General features: G+C 38.7%; 2 protein-coding genes across 3 annotated transcripts; one reads left to right on the forward strand and one right to left on the reverse strand.

Moving 5' to 3' along the window:
- Nucleotides 1-299: 299 nt before the first annotated feature.
- On the reverse strand, nucleotides 300-14,913 carry LOC148740363 (uncharacterized). Of its 2 annotated transcripts, XM_088750474.1 has the most exons (12): nucleotides 14,758-14,913; nucleotides 11,158-11,809; nucleotides 10,141-10,553; nucleotides 8,492-9,212; nucleotides 7,727-7,823; nucleotides 6,976-7,225; nucleotides 5,646-6,446; nucleotides 4,126-5,356; nucleotides 3,840-3,935; nucleotides 1,795-2,051; nucleotides 1,054-1,321; nucleotides 300-729 (listed from the first exon to the last, which is right to left on the reverse strand). In XM_088750474.1, exons 2-12 carry the CDS (start codon nucleotides 11,801-11,803, stop codon nucleotides 725-727), a joined length of 4,785 nt encoding a protein of 1,594 aa, XP_088606600.1. In that variant the 5' UTR covers nucleotides 11,804-11,809; nucleotides 14,758-14,913; the 3' UTR covers nucleotides 300-724. The 2 variants fall into 2 exon arrangements, with proteins under 2 accessions (XP_088606600.1, XP_088606601.1); XM_088750475.1 differs by lacking the exons at nucleotides 10,141-10,553; nucleotides 14,758-14,913 and having other exon boundaries at nucleotides 11,158-11,291.
- A 3,251-nt stretch (nucleotides 14,914-18,164) lies between these two features.
- Nucleotides 18,165-21,921, forward strand: LOC148740364 (protein eyes shut homolog). The gene is made up of 5 exons (XM_088750548.1): nucleotides 18,165-18,318; nucleotides 18,616-19,463; nucleotides 20,031-20,217; nucleotides 20,663-20,960; nucleotides 21,582-21,921. The coding sequence occupies exons 2-5, from the start codon at nucleotides 18,899-18,901 to the stop codon at nucleotides 21,678-21,680; spliced, it is 1,149 nt and encodes a 382-aa protein (XP_088606674.1). The 5' UTR covers nucleotides 18,165-18,318; nucleotides 18,616-18,898; the 3' UTR covers nucleotides 21,681-21,921.
- Nucleotides 21,922-22,287: the final 366 nt, after the last annotated feature.

The raw sequence follows: 22,287 nt of genomic DNA on the forward strand, positions 1-22,287 counted from the left end.
TCTCCCATACCCAGTCAACGGTGTGGCTATGATCACGGGTGCTGTCTAAAACAGCTGCAGATATTCTTGAATTCTTTTTATCGGAAATTTAGAATAAGTATTAACAAAGCTGCATTGAGGGGAGACCTAGGAGAACAGAAACGCTAGTATCCCTAAATCGTGTCATAAAAAGCGTATTTGTTTAGATATTTCTGTGATTTGTGAGCACTAACCGCTCTAGCTGGGTTTACAAGATGCGTATACAAGCAAAGCAAGTATTTAGGAAATAAATCTACTACACCAACAAAATGTTTCAAACCTACACTTTAAACATTGAAATTTATTTACAAATGCTTTATCGCGCTTTATGGAAACAAAAATATTCCACGTGAATTGTTCAAGTTGCGTGTTTTCAAATTGACCATCCACCTCGTCCACCGTCTATCTCCAGTCCAAACCGCACCGAAATTAAAAATTTTTTCTGGCGCTTTCAGTAACATAGCGAAATCATTTTTCCGTGAATTGTCTTATCTTGATGATTTTCTGTTTTTACAGAATTATATCCACCGTGACAGATACTCAATTTATCGAGAGAGACTACTTCCAAAAAGAAAACTTTTAAACTTCTGAAAGACTTTGTTTCTTCTTTCGCCCAACGGCAAACGTTTGGAGAGATCTTCACTCGGCCGGGTTTTCTTTACAGAGGTCTGGGCCGAGTATAATGACTGTGTAGATAGCCTGTCTATTAACCTGTAAAAATAACAAACACAACAGAACGATTAGAAAGCAAAGGAGAATAAACTGCATGAAATGCCGTTTCAATCTAGCGGGCGATTAACCGTCAATTAGTGCTGGAAAGAAGTTTATGAAAACCACCCACGTCATGACGTATGTTAAATAAGCAAAGAAAGAGAATGGATAGGAAAATGGAGAAAAAGCCTTGACGTTAAAGCCTGAATTTACTGTCATCTAAGAGTTAAGAGGAAGATTTATCATTCTATGTAACACGTTAAACGAAATACACTGTTATGAAACTAAGCCTTAAATTACTAACTGTGCTGTAATGAGCTGTACCTTGAGCGGGTTGGAGGCTGACATAGTGCACCTCATGAATATGTCCCAGTACAAGTGCTTTGCTTTCGTCAACTGGACAATGTGGCGTAATCATTACATCATTGCTATGGGGTAGACTGCTGACCACACGAATGCACGTTTCATAGTAGTTTGCTGCGGCACACAGAATCACGTGATCACCCCAAGCGCCATCTTGTTCCATGTGTGTTAAGTATTCAGTCCATGTTTGATGTCCATGGACAAAGTGAAACAGATCTGTTCCATTCGGCTGTAAGAAAATCATTTCAAGAAACAAAGTTAAAGAGGATTGTTGATCGGAACCTGAGCGCGTGGAGTACGAGTCATGGAGTAATTTTTTGTAAGAATGGTACGAAACGACCGTTAATTAGCAATTTATTGTCGAACAACAAGGATTCGCAAACAGCAGAAAAACAACAGGAGAGATCCATTATTAAGAGAATAAGTGGAATTTTCTTTAGTGTTATCTGATGGATATTTAAGGGGGGCATTTTTTAAACCGAAATATTAAATGACTAAAACCGTAAAAGTCTGCTACTTCGGAGGCCACATTAAGTAACAAATGGATTCAACTGTAACCAACATCATTGTGCAGCGTCTTGAATAATAATATTATGCCGTGAACACTGGGATATGCTCTGGTGGTGTTGACCCGTTTCCACACTTAACCTAAAAAAGAACAGTAAGTGACAAACTCTGTTTGACATATTAACATCAACTTACTAGTTTTGGATTACTTCTGAGGTACTGAACCAAGGTTCGTCTTAACGTGCCATGTGTGATTTTGATTCCTTTTACAATTTCCAGTTGTTCTGACAAGGCATAGAACATGCAATTTCCTAATCCTTGATTGTCAGATATCGTGAAGCCCTTGTCTGATGCAGTAGCCATCAGCCCCAATGATAAATCTGTTCTGCTCTTGACTTTGCTTGCCTCAAGTTGCATCTGCTGAAGTTCCCGGATGATTCGGTCAAGAGAACCTAGAAGGGACAAAAAGTTTTTTTAATCTAACAGCATGAAAGAAACGAAACTATTCCCCATCTTTACAAAGAAGTTTGGGGAAAAAAAGGAAAAAAGGGAAAAAGGGCTTCAACCACTAAACAACCAGTGTACTGTCCAGCTACTGAGCCTTGAAATGATAAATTGTGACTTTCTATTTGCAAACGAATATACTAAAAGTCAAGAGAGAAGATGCAATGAGGAAAACTTTACAACAAGGTTTACACTCTGACATATTTGCATAACTGGAAAAAGAAACCCAGCGCTGGTTATTTAAACAAACTTCACTAAGCCGTTTTCTGACAAAACCGCGTTCTAAACTATATTAAATTTATGAAGGCTATTTATTTAATGAAAACCGCGGTTAGGGTTAGACCTCGTAAAAATGACGGATTAATCGCATTAATATATGATTACTTCATTATTGTGTCGGAAAACGACTACACTCTGAATAGCCGGTACAAATTCACGTTTTGATAGCAACGGCATTTAAACTTGGGCTTCGTTTCGGGAAAAATCAAAGGAAACTGTGAATCAGTTGTGGATACATCGCGTTGGAATGAGTTTTGAAGATAATTAAATTCCAATGGGTAACTCCCTGATACAGTTGAAACTACTTGGTATTTCTTTGAACTGCTGGGATGATGTTGGGTGAATGGTCAGAATTCACATTTTAGCTCAGTATCGGTCAGTACAAAATGCAGACTGCAGACTGCAGATTGGGTACAGAATGCAAACTAGAAATTTTGAAAACTGTTATTTAAGGAATAATAACAAAAACTGTTCCTTCGACTTGATATATTTTTAACGTTCAGGGGTGTACACACAATGATTTTTACAAATTAATAGTTACCAAACAGATGAGAGGTAAAACCATCAGGAAAGTAAACAATTGGCCAGTTACGAAAACAACGCCTCGCTTTCCCCTATAAAAATTCGCCGGTTACTCATTTTAGCGATATATAACGATGTAAATACTGACGGCTCGCAGTGAAAAGAATGAAGGCCTGAAATTGTATTTAAGAACGATTGTGGTCTGGACACTTTGTCAAAAACTAAATAAACCGGCGAACGGCGACGAATATTCCACAATAATGCAAACGATGGCGAAAGATGATCGCGGAAAAGCAATTGCATTAAGCGTCTTCACTCATAGTTACACCTTAAGTCTTTCAAAGAGCTTTGACTCGGTTACACATGTGCTAACTGCGACGAGTATTTTAATCAAAATCGAAACTCCTTCGAAGAAAGGTCGAGTTAAATTTTAACGCCGAAGCATTCCTTCGGAAATGTAATAGAGGTGTTCCCGTATAATTTCGGAAAGTCGTTATTATATCGATTTGTTTACATCTGCCCCATTCTCATAGTCGTTTGTACGCTTCGCGTACCCACGACTAAAAAAGAACAAAAAAAAACGCCCCAAGCCTTCCTGTTTTACGCAATTTATGTTTGCTTTCTGGTGAAATGGAATAAAAACTTCAATTGACTAAAACAAAAATTACACCAAGCCATCCGCCCAGATCAGAAATAAGAAGAAAATCAACCTAGTGTACACATGTCTTTGGATCATAACCGGAGAAAGTAGAGGTACAAAAATAACATATGTCTCTTCCGCAGTGCAAAATATTATCACAAGTGCCATTTTCAAAAAGCGTAGCTGGCCTGAAGTTGAAAGAAAAGAAAAGGAGAAATGTTGGATCTTCTTCAAACCTGTATGTTACTCTTTGGGGATGCCAATTGCCATGTATTATAAATATTTTGTTACTCACTTGGAGTCAGTAATGAATTAACTGTTAGTTGTTCGGTTGGCGTATCGACATCTTCGCCCTCCTGAGTTCTGAATCTTGGGTCTTGTCTTTTGGAAGCTAAAAAGATAAAAAGAGATCTTTTTTAAATATCACACCAATCAATAAGAGGATAAAACAACTAATTACTATTCAGGTTCAACATATTTTGTTATATGTAGTGTCCCAGCTTTCCATGATGCTTTATAAGGGACTGAAAGCCGAGTCGTCCCCAAAAACACTTTTTGAAGAATATTCAAAATATTCTCACCGCGAACAATGTCCCACATCTTCTCCACAAGAATGTCACACTGTTTCTCCCAGCTGAACTTCTCTTCATAGGAACTCCTCAGTTGCTGAATCTCATGGAGGCGGTCTGATCTTTCCTTCGTTCGGACACCAACAATTGCCTTTGCCCACTCCTTAGGGTCCTCAGACTCCAACACAACTGATTTCCCTGCTGGTACAGTGCACAATGCCTCACCAAATCCTGAGTTGCCACTGACAAGAATGGGAAGACCAGCAGACAGAGCTTCTAATGCTGTCAATCCAAACCCTTCGGTTCTTGAGGGCATTATACAAAGATCAACTTCACAAAATAATTCTTTCAATTTCTCTTTACTCTGCACGAACTTCCTCACAGACAGCTGCGTTTTATCAATTCCACTCTTTAGCAAATTCGCTGCAGCCTCATCCTGTTTACCGTCAGCTGCACCCACGAAGATCAGATGGTAGGATCTGTCTTTCAGTTCAACTACTGCTCTGGCAGAGATATCGTAGCCCTTTAGGCTGAAGTCCTCTGGATCACCACGACCAAACGTTAGAACCTTAAACTTGTCCATGTCAACTGCAGCTTGTTTCACATAGGAAAACTCAATGAACGTGCTCGGCGTCAGTTGAATGATATCTTGGTGCTTCTCGCATGACCGCAGGTAGGAAGAGTAAGCCTTTGTCAACTTTGGTCCAACTGCTACCACAGCATCTGCCAACTTACACAACTCCACTTCAGTTGTGTTCTTCTCTTCACCTTTAGAAATAGCCTCAGGATAGTTTTTGTGCATTCCAAGTTCTTCAGGTGCAGTGTGCACAACCTGAATCCACTTGCAACTGTGGTACTTTCTGATAACTTGGGCTTGCTTACCAAGCTTAGCACCATGACCCAGTACAAAGTCAATGACGAAGTCTCTTGGTGGGAAACTCAACCAGTCAAGAGGGTCACTGTAGCCTGTAAGTTTCTCTGCTTCCCTGATGGAAACATTGAGGCTTCTTGCAGTTCTCTTGTCTTCTTCAGAACAGGCAAACTGCGGAACAAGGAGAGTGACTTCCACTTGCGGATGTTTGGCCAACAGAATGGCAAGCTGTCTGTTTATGGTGGACAAGCCTCCCTTTGATGAACTCCACTCACTGCCCAGGAGAGTCACCTTCAATGACGCGTCAGACTTCATTGGCTCAATTTCACTTGCTTCACAGAGTGATCTTGCAGCCACATTTGAAGATAAACCCTGAAGAAAAAGACGTTATGGAGGATTAGGACAATAACATAACATAACAAATAAATGTATGTTGATCAATACTTAACCGAGAGAAAACAGAAAAGAATAAACTTCAAAACTAATTTTATCTTGATAAAGATTCTTTCACTTATATTTGAAACTGGAGACAAACTATCAGGGCTACCTTTCTCAACACTGATAACGGCCCATTTAATTCATAGATCAGGTAAAATAGAGGAGAAAACTTGCAAAGATAGATCAGAGGCTGGAAATCTGTGCTTAAAAAAGTCGATCATACCTGCGTTCTTCTTTTCAAGAACCATTTCTCCAATCCACAGGGAGGAAGTATTTTGTAATCGAAATTTCTTTTACATATTTCCGCTTGGCCTTCATTTGCATCAATGAGGTGGAAGCAGTCCTTGTGGGTGCACGTGGTTTTCACGTGGTCTGAGCATGCACGACTTGGTTCTTCTGCCCCTTGATGGCAGTAAGGACATGCAACACACAGCCTATACTGTAGTCCCCTCAGGTACGGCATCTCTTGTGACAAATTATGAAGGGTGTCTTCAAGAAATTCACGAACGTCACTTGCTAGTTCGGCGGAGTTCTGTCCTACAATCCGATGACTCTGTGTTCTTTGTCTCAAGATTACCTTCACAAATCCTGTTTTGCATATGAGGACAAAATCATGAATATCTTTGCCAATGATGAACCATGCTCCATTTTGGTACAGGGTAGGTTGATGCGTGGGCCATGTCTTTGAACACCAACGAATGGATCGAGAGACAAGCTGTAAGAAGAGACCATGAGGAACAAAGCCATGGACAAACAGGAGATACAATGGACAGGGATCTGCTGACGACGGTTTCATCTTACAGAGTTTATCAGGTGATGTATTCAGCTGAGCTGGTACAAAGTACTTTACGTCAGTTGGGGAAACTGAGAACTTAGCAATCAAACCAAATCGCTCCATCATGTCTAAGATGTCTTCTTTGATGATTCCTTGGCCAATAAAGCTGGAGATCACATGATCAACATGTTCCATGCTGAGGATGCCACTTCCTTCAAGTTCTTGCCAGTACTTAGCATTCAGGGGATTCTATAAAATGTATGTGGAGAAAATTCAGCAATTCTGGATAAGGGAAGGCTACATAATGTTCCTTTTGAACGTTTCCCACCTACATGTAAAACAAATGAAAATAAAGTTTATTTCCATCAATGTAAGTTGAAATGGTCGGATATTAAACCTGGGCAAATTTGTATCTTGGGTTGCTCAGAGGTGAATACGCCCACTAGCACACGCAAAAAGAACTATTCAATTGTGTGAATACAATTATTGTGAGCAGTAGCAAGTTAATGCAAGTCTCTAATTGTAAATAAAGAAGGCTAAATCAATATATGACCTGACAAGCTGCAAAAAGTAGGTGAAATAGTATGGGGTCAACAAATCATACGATTATAACAATAAACAATAGAAAGACACATGTTCACAGTTTAAAGAGTCACAGTTTTTGCATTAGTTACTTCTTTCTTCTAAAAAACAACATGCTTAGTTTCCTGTTGTTCTAAATTATTGAACAGCATTTTCCAAGTAAGCTAGCTTTTCTATAATGAAATTTATTTTCTACCTGTTTATTGAAAGGTGGTATGGTTATCAGCTGCTTGAACAGATCAATCAACCACTGAGCTTTCAGTACAACTGTACTGCGGTGCTTGATTATCATCCCTAGGCCATGGTAAAAACTGATCATGGAGTCAAACTCTTTTGCATTTTCCATGAAACAATCTTTTCTTGCATAGTGCTCAAGTTGTTGCAGATTTCTGTGATAAATCTGTTTGGCCACCAAAGCTTCAATCACCTTTTCAAACAAAAACCACCTAAAGGGCAACAGACTACTTAGAATGTATTATGGCATAAAATTAGGTATTGATTTCAGTCAGTCGTGTATGTATTTGTACTCTTCTAGTGTACATTCATATTTGGCCGTATGGTGTCTTCAACTTTCAGGAATAATCAACATGGTTATTTTGTGCAACAACATCTCAATTCAGAAAACCTTGCCTTCTCAGATATCAATCACATCTTCTGCTCTTTTATAATTATAACATTGTCTCCATGTCAAGAGTCAGAGTTCTTTTTGTCTGTACTGAATGGACTGCTGTGTATTTGCACGATCTGATGTTTTAAGAGTTTTGATGAACTTTAAAGTACTGGAGGTGAGATAGTTTTGCATTGATATACATTTTCATGCATGTTCAGTTATGCTGAATATGCCGATTATATTCAAAGAAATTTCATTGCTGTCTATTTTGAATAAATAATTGATCCTGAAGTGCTTGAACTGGAGTTATTCCAAATAAATTGCGTTTTTCATTTACCTGACTGGTATTTTCTCACCCATATAAGGCTCCTGCCACAACACTTCCAGGAGTGTGTTCTGTAATTCATTTATACCATCTACCTTTCCTTCTTGCCCTGCAGGATATATTTAGACAAGGAATTCAAAGCATGAAGCAACACAGAAACATGTGCTTACAATGAGCATTATTTGTATTTTAATTGTGTGATTGCAGAGATTTTACAGCTGACAACATAACTAAGATGATTAACTCTTCAAATCCCACTATTTTAAGCCTCTGTTCCTAACTCCAAACTCTGAAATTAATGGATCTGTCAGCAAAAAAGTATATGGTGCCACCTTAAACTAAGAAGAGTGCAGCTAATAAAAAAAAGAAAAAAAACATAACTTGCTTTCTTACTTTTATTACAAGCCTTAACTCATTCTACCAGTCTTTTAAAATTTTACTGAAACACAACACAACCACTGAATGTGAGTTAGATAATATGAATGCTTGCCAACCAAAATTAATTGTAAAGTGTTTTCAAAACTGATGAACGTCAAACAAGTTTGTGTGCAGCACCCAGTGAAGAAAATCGTGTGTTCTGATTGGCTACCCAAACAAGTAAGATGGACTCAGGACCGCATACTTTGATCCTACGCATCAAAAAAAGTGTGTGGAGCAGTTTGTAACTTTTTGTCAATATGCAGCCATGGTCACCTCACACTTGGGTCAATTATTTACAGTCATCAATTACTTTAGAAACATATAACAAAGGATAAAACATAAAGGGAAACACCTTACCTGTTTCATTCTTTTTTTTCTGCTTTCGACTCTTCTGGATAAGTTTCTTAATCAAGTTTAGTCTCTGTGATTTTGTGTTGTCAATGCAGAATAGAGGCCTAACCACATGTCTCTCATATTCCATACCAGAAATTCTCTCCTTAATTTGTTTCTTTATTGCTGCTATGTCTTTGACTGGTTTGTCAGCATGTGTGCCAACAATGAACACTGGGGGGCGGAGGTAGAGCAGCTTTTGTTGTGCATCATCATCTGTGTCATTGGTTGCCAGGGCAACACTATGTACTGTAGCCAACCATGACAGCAAATTTTCCATGTTTGTTTCATTGTTAGGGTTTTCCAATTTCACATCATTTCTCCCTTGTCTCATGCAGGGCTCAGCTGGGGCATCCAAAGGCTTGCTGAGATTGTGCACCAATATGTATAGTGCCCGCTGTGATAGGAAGATAGGATGGCTGGCATAGTACAAGTGCTGCCCTGCAAAGTCCCACACGTCCATTGTAACATAGGGTTCCTCCGTGGATAAAGCACTTTCAGTGGGTTTCCCCTGAGCATACTCCAACCACTGAATAACATGCTCCTCAGTATCAGGCGGCTGAGAAACATCAATCATCACATCAGGCTCAGCTTGCACGTTTTCATCTTTACATTCAGTAGAATGTTCACTGCCATTGTTTTGCAGAATGTCTGTGAAACCTTCATCCTCCTTAACCTGAATGGAAAACTAAATGAAACATTATGCTCACTTAAGTATATATAATTATGTATTCAAAACTTGATGTTATGAACAGGCTGCCTAATTGTAAAAAATTATGATCACCTCAGGGTAGAATAATTTTAAGGGGACAAAAAAACTGTTGTGCTGCTTTACTGAAGGGGGTATGACAAGATAACTTGGTTTACCAACTGAGTTGAAGATGTAAATTGGTTACTATAAAGAGTTCTGAAGCTGACATCTCAAGTGTAAGAGCCCTTAGACAGAGAGAAACTTAATTGCACAGATTAAGACATTGAAGAGCAAATCCTCCCACCCTGGAGCTAGTCGACGCAGACCAAGAAATGTTAGTTGAGACTGAAGTTACATAGCATAACATACATTCCTTGAAGCTCCTCCATAAGGATTTGAAAGCCAAAATGTAACAAAAGCTATCAAAAAATTATGGCATAAGATAATAAAAAATAATTACAACTAAAAATTTATATATAATTGGTGAAAAAATCCCAAATTTCCTTTAAGTTGAGTGAAGACATCAATGAAAAAGCAATTGAAGAATGGAAAAATCAAAAGATGCCCCTCATTTTTATGGTAAAAGTTTTGCACGTATGCCTTCAGTGAAGATAGTTATTAAATAAATAAAAATTACTTGCAGATCTTTTTCTTTTTCTAGACTCATCTATCTAAACACTTGTGAAAACATCCAAAAGAAACAGACTCTTTCAGACATATTCTGAATGTAAGAAATTTTTTTGAAACATATCAAGTTTAAATCCAACTCATATTCCCTTAAAAAATATATTTTCTCATGAGGCTAATTTTGCTGCCTTCCTCCCTCCTCTTCCTTCTTCCTTTCCTGGCCCTTCCTAAAACAAAAAGAGTTATAGAGAGAGAGAGAGAGATGTAAAATTCTCAACACTTTACAAAACTCTCAAACCTGCTTTGACATGAAAACATCTCCAACTTCATCTTTTAATTTCAGTTTTCCTTCATCAATTGTATCTTCCTTTAAGATTTTCTTTCGAGAAATATCTGCTCCACACATTCTGTCTGCCACAATCTTTGCTACATCTTTTGAACATTCCAATAGTCCTGGTTTACTCTCCCTGCTCAACTGCCAGTTTTTGATTGCTTGATCAACATCAATTTCACATTTTGAAGGATCTACTTCAATCCCCTCAGTACTCTGTTCTTTAGGGTCAAATGTAAGGCCTAAAAGACTCTTCTTCAGACTGGTTTTACCAGCACGATCCTGACCAACCAGTATAATACGACCGCGGTAAACTTTTACATATCCCTCTTTTAAAGCCTCTTTATAAGCCAACTCTGCTTTCCTTCTTGTATGATAAGCTAAATGTTGTTATATAAATTATGCTCAATAACTTCCAATAAAATACAGCAAAAATTACAGTTACAACTATTCCAAGATAGAAATGATTTGTGATAAACTTAATTCTTCCTTAATAAAAATCAAATAAACAGAGAGCAAAAATTACAACAGCAATTCCTACAACTGTGAAATGATTTGCAAAAAACTTCTTAAATTCCAATCAAATAGAAAGCAAACATTACAACTTACAATAATCCCTTACTGTAAAATGATTTGTAATAAACTTTATTCCTCGTCAATTCCCTATCAAATTATAGTACACTGTAGTTCAACTTAAATTTCAATGTCAGCCAAGTTGTTAAAATAAACCTTTCAAAGTATAACCAAAACTTCCAGTACAAATGTCATGTATTTGTAAAGTGATGCAAACTTTGTTCAATCATACAGTATAACTGTGACAGCATTTACTTCATTATTCTACTCAGGATTCACTATGAAACTATTGTCAGCTGCTTGTAATTATCAGTAACAAGCAGCATAACCACTTGCAAGTCAACCATTAGAACCAATTTAGTAAATGCACATGTCACAACATTAATGCGAAGAGGAATTTCCTTTACTCACCTGGGACATCTGATACTGTGTGAATATTATCCTTTAGCTCCATAACACTTCTTATTCCTTCAACTGTAAAAGGATTCCCTTTCACATTCAAATATCTGAGTTTCTTCAGCTGTTTTATAGCTGGACTCAACACAGTCAACTGGTTGTCATTCAGCAACAGTTCCTCTAGCTCCACCATCTCCCCAATAGCATCAGGGATGGTGGTTAGATTGTTATGTGAGATGTTCGGCCATCTGAGTTTCTTCAGCTGTTTTATAGCTGGACTCAACACAGTCAACTGGTTGTGACTCAGCTCCAGTCTCTCCAGCTCCACCATCTCCCCAATACCATCAGGGATGATGGTTAGATTGTTATGTGAGATGTCCAGCTCTCTGAGTTTTTTCAGCTGAGTCAAACTTGTAGGGAATATGGACAGCTGGTTTCTTCCAACATCAAGAAATGTAAGATTGTTTAGTTTTCTGATATTTTCAGGTATTGTTGTAAGTTTATTCTCATGCAGGTAAAGTTTCTCCAACTCAGTAAATTCAAACAAAGCTGCAGGCAATTCATGCAAACTTTGCAAATTGAGAACTAAACTTATTCTTCCCCAAAATGTTGTCATCTTTCTTCTTAACTCTTCTTTAGAAAGAAATTCCATTTCATTCATGGGAAACTGTCACAACAAAAATAAAAGCTGTCATTAAAGGTGAGTAACTTAAACTAACTTGCTTTGGCATTATAACCATTGAACCAAAAATGGAAAAAATGAGGTTTATAATTTAACTTCTACTAAACTAAACTAATGAGTTATATTTTATTCCTCTAAGTACAATCTTTGGAAGCCATCCACCCTTCAGTGTTCTTTTAAACACTCTGAGTAAACACTGCTTATTTGTAAGAGCTCTAGTTATTTATTTTCATGTCAGACATTTTGACTTAAGTCTCACTGTACAATTTTTTTTGTCAAAAAATAAACTGCTTGCGTTATACATGTTAACAACAAGGCTATTACGAACAAGAAAATACTTGAATTTTAAAACAGAGTTCTCCTGACTCTTTAAAAACAACATGAAGATTACTTTTATTGTAAAGGTTAATATCTAACAGGAAAGAAATCATTAGTGCAAATCTATGGTTGGTTATGTTTGGATGTGATAACCTTAAACAGTTGTAATATAAACCAAAACATGAATGATTTCCAAGCTGAAAATATTCAAACCAAGTAGCTATTTCCAGACCTGTCACTTCAATTTATCCCCTGTTAATAATGTTTTCATTTCCAATTGACACAGAAAATTACTCAGAAGATGATCCTGATTCTTTAACAGAAACTGATTTCATAAGTCCTTCTCTCTGACATAAGTTATTGTTTGGAATACGAAAAAAACAGAATAAGAGCCTTTTTGTGTTTAATTTTTTTTTGTTTTTTAATTCTTTTTTTTTTCTTTTTTTGAAGAGTTTGTCACCCAGCATGATGCTTTTGAGACAACAATTTTCAATTTATGATACATCTTGCATGAGATCTAGGTCAGCAAAAGTTGTTGTACACATTATGTCATGTAATGATGTGGTTGATGCAATAAACAATTTAATTACAAAGAGTAAGAAAACTGATAATAATTTTTTGTTTATGTTTAAAGTATAACTAAGAAGGGAACCAGCTTCACAAAGGTACATGATGAACTTGCTTGGAAGCCTCTCAGTATCAGGAGAGAACTACATACATTAAGCCAATTTTACAAAATAGTCAAGAATCTTGCTCCACATTATTTAACTGAGCTATTGTGGCAGCCTAAACTGTCAAGTGGATACAAATATTTTTGTCTTAATCAAGAGAAAACTTCACTCAATTTCCTTGTAGAAAATTCTACATTTCACAAGTCTTTTTTTTCCATACATTATCACTGGCTAGAATTGTCTGCACCTAGTTGTCCCAAACTCTGTATCTCTTCCCACTTTGACAGCAAACCTGGTAAATTCTCTTTCTGAATACTGACACAAAGTTATATGATTTTTCTGTTATATGGCATACATCTGTTGATCACACCTACCTCAGACTGGGTTTCTATTGTCTTTGAGAATATCTCTTGAAAATTAATAGCTGTGCATCACCTATATATTTCCCAGTGCAGTTTTGACTCTGAATTAGTGAAATACTCTTTCTTGTTTTTTTTCTTAGGTACACTGAGCTCAACGTAATGTCCTAATTCTACCTCTGCTGCAAATATTCTAGGTGAAGCATGGTCACTGAGCAGCGATGCATTAGGAAACTACATTTGTATTGTATGGTATTGAGTCTGTAAATGACAATGTCAACTGTGGTTTTTGTCACAAAGTACAAAGTTTGATAATTAATACTAATGGCTTCTCAGAGACCATTATTTGATTGTTTAAATAATAAACCCCTGTAGCTTTGTAGGTTTAACTCATTGTTATTGCCAATGGAGGGTTGTTTGTGTGTCTGTGTCCCTGAATAAATTGGATAAAAACTTGTAACATTGTAATCCCCTCCTTAGGCCTAGGTGATTTTAGGGAAAATGAAAAATGTGCTTAAATAAAAAAATAAATGAATTCAACATTCACTGGAAATATTGCATTTATCATGTCAAGTATACACACTTTAGTATGTTGATTGAAAGCTCTCAACCAAACAGGTTTTTCATAGTATGTCCAAAGTATAATAATCAAAGTTATTGAATACAAACAGGGAAGCGTTTGTTGCTTTCCCAAACACGAAACGTAGAACAGGCCAAATACTGGAATCAAAAATTTTTGGCTTCAAATGCACATTCAAGTATGCTGTAGTTGCTACATCTTACAAAAAAGCTTGTTAATGAATAAAAAATGAATGAGTTCGAAAGTTTCTAAGAATTTGACTTGTACTTTTTCACTTGACAATTACCGAAGCAGAAAGCGAGCAAGTATCAAATACGTGACATATTACTGCCTGTAGATCATATAATCATGCCTACACTTGGTTACTTAACAGACCTTGGCGGTTTCGAGTACATTTCTAACTTCTATTAGATAAAATTAAAATGAAGTACAATCCAGGGAATCATGCAAAAATTTTGCTATCAGTTTAAACGCTATTATTACTTGTTGTGAATACTAATCAACGCTCAACAAGACAGATAACGATTAGACCTAATTGACGTCAACACGATCAGAAACAGTTTCTCTGGTGCATTCCAATTCCAATATTGTACCGTTAAAAACGCTATCATAACTTAAAATTACTGTTTCCCTCTTGCTGTTGCTTGGAGTTTCTACTTCAACTCGTCTGTTACAGAACACCGACTGATTCCTGAAAGATCGTATGACGAAAGTGCTCTGCATTTGACGAGTGTCGTTTAACTTTAAGTACGAACAACAGCTCAGAACCAAGCAAACTTAGGATACAAAGCGAAAGAGAATCGTATCGAAGATACCAGAGAATTAGATTAAACTAATGGGAAATGTCGACTAAAACACTCGAGGGGAAATTACTTCAGTTTCATCGGGCGGAGAGTCCGAGTTAATTCCCAGCTGAATTATCTTTGTTCGCGTTTCAGGAGTCTAGCGAGGCTACAGTTTACACAACTGGGCTAAATTCATAACTGTGTTGAACATAATACTTACGTCTCAGCAAAGTAAACAACAACTGCGGCGAATTATGACGAAATCAAAGACAGATTGTAGACAAACTCGTTGTAGACACTACCCGACTCTCAAATTAGGTCGATTTACATCACAATGCTTCTCACATTTCACGCGACAAGGGGTACTTGGGTAGACTAGGAGAGGGAATATGGGGGAGTAGTTGTCTCTTCGCTACGTCAGCGGACTGGTGAAGAAGTTAATTCATGTTTCAGAAGGTATCAAAGTAATATTTGCTGAATGTAAATTGATCGATCTTAAAAAGTGATAAAAACTTATCTGAAGTTTACAATTCATCTCAACAAAGCGATGTGGGGTGTGATGGCAAGAAAACGTGACTGGAAGTTTCGGGAGGCGGAAGGGCACTATTTAAACAGCTCGGTTACTCTTGGTAATCTTGGATACTTTTAAAAGGTAGCGATAACTGAATTCATGTGAGCTTTAATGCGCACTCCGCCTTTAATGCCAGGTACAGTAGTGTCATTAACAATCTTTGGTAGAATAGTACTTAATGAGGCAAGACTTTTTGGTGCGCGTGCCCTTAAACGTCCGAAATCATTTAGAAAGGCCATTTAGAGACCCTCTCTGGTATTAGTGTTATGAGGTCAGTGGTGCATCACTATCAGAGCTTATTCACGTTTCTGGAGCATGGAGAATGCCGGGATACTGATCCACCGCAAGTAACCTCCAGCATAGTATAGGGGCTTACTCAAAAACTCAAACATTACAATGAGCAAAGTCCTTCGAACGACTCACTGTACGACTGATTGACTGACTGCATGTCTTAGTGAATGACCGGCAACTGGTTGACTGACTGCATGTCTTAGTGAATCACCGGCAACTGGTTGACTGACTGCATGTGTTAGTGAATGACCGGCAACTGATTGACTGACTGCATGTCTTAGTGAATCACCGGCAACTGGTTGACTGACTGCATGTGTTAGTGAATGACCGGCAACTGATTGACTGACTGCATGTCTTAGTGAATGACCGGCAACTGGTTGACTGACTGCATGTCTTAGTAAATGACCGGCAACTGGTTGACTGACTGCATGTCTTAGCGTATGACCGGCAACTGGTTGACTGACTGCATGTCTTAGTGAATGACCGGCAACTGGTTGACTGACTGCATGTCTTAGTGAATGACCGGCAACTGGTTGACTGACTGCATGTCGTAGTGAATGACCGGCAACTGATTGACTGACTGCATGTCTTAGTGAATGACCGTCAACTGGTTGACTGACTACATGTCGTAGTGAATGACCGGCCACTGGTTGACTGACTACATGTCTTAGTGAATGACCGTCAACTGGTTGACTGACTGCATGTCTTAGTGAATGACCGGCAACTGGTTGACTGACTACATGTCTTAGTGAATGACCGTCAACTGGTTGACTGACTGCATGTCTTAGTGAATGACCGGCAACTGGTTGACTGACTACATGTCTTAGTGAATGACCGTCAACTGGTTGACTGACTGCATGTCTTAGTGAATGACCGGCAACTGGTTGGCTGACTGGACAGTATTTAAACAATACTTTAAGTTTCCGAGCAAACACAGGAATAACTACACGTATACAAATAAACAAAACTACAAAACTTGACGTGTACTGCAGTCAAAAATCGTTTCCATGGATTTAATTAAATAAGGAGAGACATTGGAAACTGCAGTGGTATGTACATTCATATGACACAGCATGATACTCTACTAAGAGAAAATCCCAGACAGTAAAATGGGAATATTCCAAGGTAAAAAATGTGTAAGAAGTAAAATGTACGCTGTTTTATCTTCATCTGCAGTCTTTAGTTACTGCTGGGAATCTCCTCATGTTTTTACTTCTTCAAGACTTACTTCACGCTAGATTCATTCTACAAACCATTCCAAGATCCTCAGATCAATTGACAATGACACATACAGACTACAAAAACAATTTGCGGAAGTTTCATCTAGCGGAGAACAACCTTAAGTTTTGTTAATTTTTCTTCGGGAGCACATTCTTGAGATTTTCGCTTTGAAATCTCTTGGAGTTTGATAAATGCGTTTTCCGGACTTTCTGTGTCTTCTTGAGGTATTAAGAGCGACTTTTTTTCAAGACCGCGTAAGAGGCGGCACATCGACCGAAAAATGACTATCCTCATATTTCAGTCAGAGACACCTCATGGTGAACATAGCAACGTGGTATGGTTTTTTTTTTCTCCAGACTTGCCTCTTCATCCTAGAAAATTCACGAAAACTAAAACGAGCGTCTGTAGCCGTGAAATGGCGGATATCAGTGCCGCGAGTAGAAACAAATGAACTTGCTCATGAATAGCGCAAAAGAAAGCAGTCCCATGTTTATTTTACAGATTTGTATACGAAGGATCGAGGTATGGTTTAAGTAAACGGGACCATTTCATTTAATTTGGAGCCGATGGGACGCTTTAGAAAATCATCAATATTTCAAAATCCAAATATCGCATTTTGTAACAAATTTTCAATTATCATTTTCCACATGCGGTATAACTCAGAATCGGTTCAGGTTAAGCTCATGATAAATGGTTGTTGATAAAGTGTTGTTTTCGAGGATATAAAAATTAGTTTGGGGCTTTTCATTTCCGCACGGAAAAACCAGGCTGAACTATGTAAAAATCGCAACATCAGCGTTTACGTTACGACATAATCTAATTAGGCACCCTGTGGTTAACTCTGGAATTCCAAGCACATTTTAGCAGTTAACACCGTGTTCCATCAGGAAATCAATACAATAAGCAAGCCTTGCATAGTTAACGACTACTGATTGATTTTTATCCCTGCTTTCGTTTCAAACTCTCATCTATTTCCCATGGCAAAAACTGTTTACAATATCACATTCCGTAAGCTAGCAGAGGGCGTCTACTTTTGTTAGCATATTCGTACACATTTAGGTTTTAACTGAGAGTTCTAGGGTATGATTGAGTTTCATTGTGGAACGGAAAGAGGACAAGTCAATCATTTATACCGGTAGGTCAAATGTTCCTTGCCGAAGACGTTGAAGACGGGAAACAATCTGACGCTAGTGTAGATGAAACACTCTCAAGCGTTTGTCATCCAAATGCTGAAATTATTTCAATCTTGTTCCCATCTTGTAAATCTGCGGCCATGAATATTCGTGAATAAAGTTTTTAACAAACTTGTCAATGTGATGATTTTTCTTATCATCAGTTATCGCTGTGAGACTTGCTAACTTCGCAGCAGGAATCTCATGCAGACAGAGATTGAGTGATATCACATACTTAGAAGAGCTAATAAGCAAAACACAAAACCACAAATAGCTACAGCAGAGCAAAGGAAACAGAGGTAAAAATTATGAAAAAAGAAAGAAGATTAGGGAAAGGGTCAAAAGTCAGAGTAAAGACGAAACAGGGGTAATTGCACAGCGGACTATGAGGGGAGAAATTGCGAAGTACACAAGGCCTGCAAATCAGAGAATTGTAATGGAGGGGAGTGTATACCCAAAGAATCAAATCCTAACGATTTCATTTGTCTTTGTCCTCTGGGTCGAGTGGGTGTGCAGTGTCAAACAGGTAAGGTGGCTTTGTTCTCTGTGCCTAGAAACAATAAATCAATGATTGTGCAGTAAATATTCTCCGACTGTTTTCAAGAGAGAATGATGTGACTGCATGGATGTTCGTACACTGTAAACGTAAATAAAATATTAACAAAATCAGGACGCCAAAGGTTGTATTCTTGTAAATAACTCTTTTTTTTGTCTACGTTCTTATTATACTACGTAAAGTACAATTTACTTTTTTTCTGGCTCAATTCACCCAACATTATGCTTTTGAAAAAAAATTTTTTTTTCAATTTCGTGTTTTTTTCAGTCATCGAAATAACCGTTCCATTGTTCACCATTGTACAAGAGTTCCCATCATACTTAGAGTACCCAGTACCAAAGGTGCAGTGAACAACTTTCACGTGACCTTCCTCTTCAAACTCGACAATTCGTCAAAATCTTGGAACGATAGCCTGTTAGTATACAGCGCACAGAACTCCTTTGTAGGGAGTGCGGATGATTTCTTTGCAATTGGATTGAAAGACAACAAGGTTTTAGTGCAATATAACCTTGGTAGCGGTAGTGCAAAAATCTACAGTGAACCGGTGGACATGCGCAAAGAGTGGCATGTGGTAGTCGCTGGACGAGATGGGCGCCAGGGTTGGCTCTACGTTGACACCCAACCTCGTAAAGAAGGCGAGTCCCCCGCGCCCCTTATGGGACTCAACTTGTTTGAGCCACTTTACATCGGCGGTATTCCCAATACACGTCAGCTTCCTAGTACGCTGGAATTTAAAACCGGAGGATTTCATGGCTCTATATATGACGTAGCCATTAGATTCGCCACGGGAACTTCATCCGTCAAACTCTCAATTTCGACAGGTATGGCCGCCGAAGCCAACGATTTGGCGGTAGTCAAGGGAAGAAATGTCGGTAATGAAAGCTACAATGAGTGTAACACCCTCAATCCGCCATGCCTCAATGGAGGAAACTGTACCCAAGAGGGGGCGACATTTATCTGTTCCTGCCCAGCGGAATGGACCGGTCTCTACTGCGGTAATCAACGCCTGCCATGTTATGGTTACAGTCCGTGTGTCAGCGGCTCATGTCGTCCTGATGGACTGGACACCATTTGTGATTGTCCTTTGAGGAAAACAGGTCCATTGTGCAGTCAAGGTTTGCGAAACTTTTTGTTAAATTTTTTTAAAAATATTTTTATTGCTTTATTTTTTTTGGCGTTAGTGAAGGTGTTTCATCTAACCTACTCCAAAGACAATCTTAGTCATGTCCATATAATGTGCTTTTGTGTTTTAAATCCGTGAAAAGGCTGGAAATCCACCAACAAAACAAGACACAAATACAAACACAGCATATATGGGAGTCCTCCCCCCTTACACTCCCAGCACCCACCCCCCCTCCCCCATCCCTGCTTCCACTGTGCTACAACTACCCAAATGATCCTTCTTGAAATGTGAATGAAAACCTTTTGGTGGAAAATACCGAGCTGTCGCCGTTTAGCGCGCTTAGGTCTCAAAGACATTAGGGCGTTGTATTTTTTTGGGAATTCTACTTGTATCACACTTTTAAGATTAATCTTTGGGAAGGATCAATTGATTGACTTTGTTAACACACCCTCCCTCCCTCCCTCGCTCTGCACTTACTGCGGTATAAATGCATCCTAACTTCACATTTCCTTAAAGTGCCTGATGTATGATACGCTCTTTTGTTTTCTTCTTATTGTAGACATCATAATCCAAACGCCGTTGTTCCAGAATTTTTCGTACATGATGTTTTCCAAGACAAACATAAGATTAACCACACAGATCAAGATCAGATTCAAACCGGAAACGCTCGATGGTATTCTATTTTATGTGTCTCACGAAGAGCAGAGCACGATTGGAGACTTTTTGTCCATTATTCTACACAATGGGTAAGGTTTTTCTTGATCCGCCTTATTGGTGAGGACGCGAGTCACGCGCGCACAAGATACTGACATTCACGCGTGTGCCCTCTCTCTCGCGTTTACTGGTTTCAGTTACTTGCGCATGTCTCAACTGCTTTCCTAATTTACAATCTTCCGTTATGTTCTGATTGACAACCAGTGTTCCCTCCCTCTTCCCTCTTTCTCCTATTTAAGCCTTGTAGGAAATTATTCAAGTAAAATGTAGCATTTTAACAGCACAAACGAGTTGAAAGATAAAGGCCTTAAAAAATGATCGCGTTTTTTACTCAGCCTTCCATTATGTTTGCAGCTTTTGTTGGGTGAAGGTCTGTTTTTGAATGACTTTCACTTTTATTTGTTGCATTACTGAAACGTCTAAATGAGATTTCCCTTCGTTATCATCTCTAATGCTAGTTTATTCTTCCGCTTTCAGATATATTAAGTTGAGATATGACCTTGGCAAGGGCGTCGGCGAGGCTAGGAGTAACGTTACGCTCAGTCTTAACACGTGGTACACGGTCAAAGCCATTCGAAATGCGCGAAATGGAAGTTTGACCATCAATGATGGTAACCCTGTCTATGTCACTTCGCCTGGGTCGGCTGTGGCTCTTGACGTTCGGTCAAATTTCTACTTGGGAGGGGCTCGCAAGTTGTCAAATGTCAATCCGAGAGCAGTGGACAACGCGGCGTCCTTTGTACAAGATTTCTCTGGCTGTATTGATCATTTAGAGGTGGGTTTACTTTTTGATCAGCGAGAGTGTCAGTCCCAGGTGACTTAGCGGTTAGCGCTTTGGATAAGGATTCCAGGTTGATAGGCCTGGTTTCGAGATTTGACCGCTCATTGTATTATGTTCTTGGGCAAGACACTTAACTCCTCAGTGTCTCTTTCCACTCAAGAATGGGTATCAGCGAATTGTTTGGAAAACTTGACAAAATGCCGGGTGAGATGGGGAAGTGGGGGGTGGGGGTGGTTCGTGCGAGCGCGTGCGCCTGCGATACATCAGCATCCCATCTAGGGGAAGTAGGAGTACATGTTCTCCTAATCACTTTGATCGATGGAAACTGGCTTAAGTCCCGCCCAGATGAGCCCCTTGGCTCGACTGCTTGCCTTTCGTTGCTGAATACTCTAAAAGCCCAAAAGCCTATCCTCTTACAACTTATTCATAACATTCTTTGCATGCTTTAACATCCACCGCCCAATTTCTAGCTGTTTTAAATTCAAAGTTAAGACATGAATGGAAATAATCAGGAGACTGGACTAGAAGCTTAGTACGCACTTCAATCTGTACGTGTACGGTGTTTCTATCTTTCCTGTGAGATTTTTAGAAACGACTCAAAATATTCTCTTGTAGGTGAATGGAATCCTCTATTTTCAGCCGAATACTGCACCACTGGAAGGAAGAAATATTGCTAACTGCCCCGATAGCTTCAACAACCAGCAAGCTGCTTAGACCCAAATCCTAAGGAAATGGAAATTGCAATGCCGTTGTTCAGGGAGCTGATCAAATTTTGAACATATGTTTAGTGAAATATCCAAGTTCCCTTACTTAACCGAAATCAATTGTTTGATTCATAACTCGATTCTAAATCAAGGGTTGCTGTTAATCTCCAAAGAAGCGAATGTTATCTCTTCATAAGTGACAATGAAGAAGCTAATCAAAAGAAATCTTACCTTCACTTGAAGAAGCCGATGACGACGAACGAGGCACGAGGCACGAAAAAGTGTCGCATGTGCGCGAAATGGAACTGCACGTGCGGGACACGCAAAGGGACACAAGAAGCTAAAAATGACCCTGCAAGTGGCTCAAGGGTTTATAGTATCAAGGCTGATAGTTTCGAAAGAAACTGTTTGGGGCTGCGACGGTGGGAGTAACTAAATAGTTTGGATATATCAACAAAGTTGAAATGGTAAATTGGCCACCGTAACGATTACAAAAGCTGACGTTTTGAGCGTTACCCCTTCGTCGGAGTAATTTGGATATGTCAACAAAGTTGAAATGGTAAATTGGCCACCGTAACGATTACAAAAGCTGACGTTTCGAGCGTTAGCCCTTCGTC

This window comes from Stylophora pistillata, chromosome 2 (assembly GCF_964205215.1).
Source record: "Stylophora pistillata chromosome 2, jaStyPist1.2, whole genome shotgun sequence".
In the NCBI taxonomy this organism is placed as follows: domain Eukaryota; kingdom Metazoa; phylum Cnidaria; class Anthozoa; order Scleractinia; family Pocilloporidae; genus Stylophora; species Stylophora pistillata.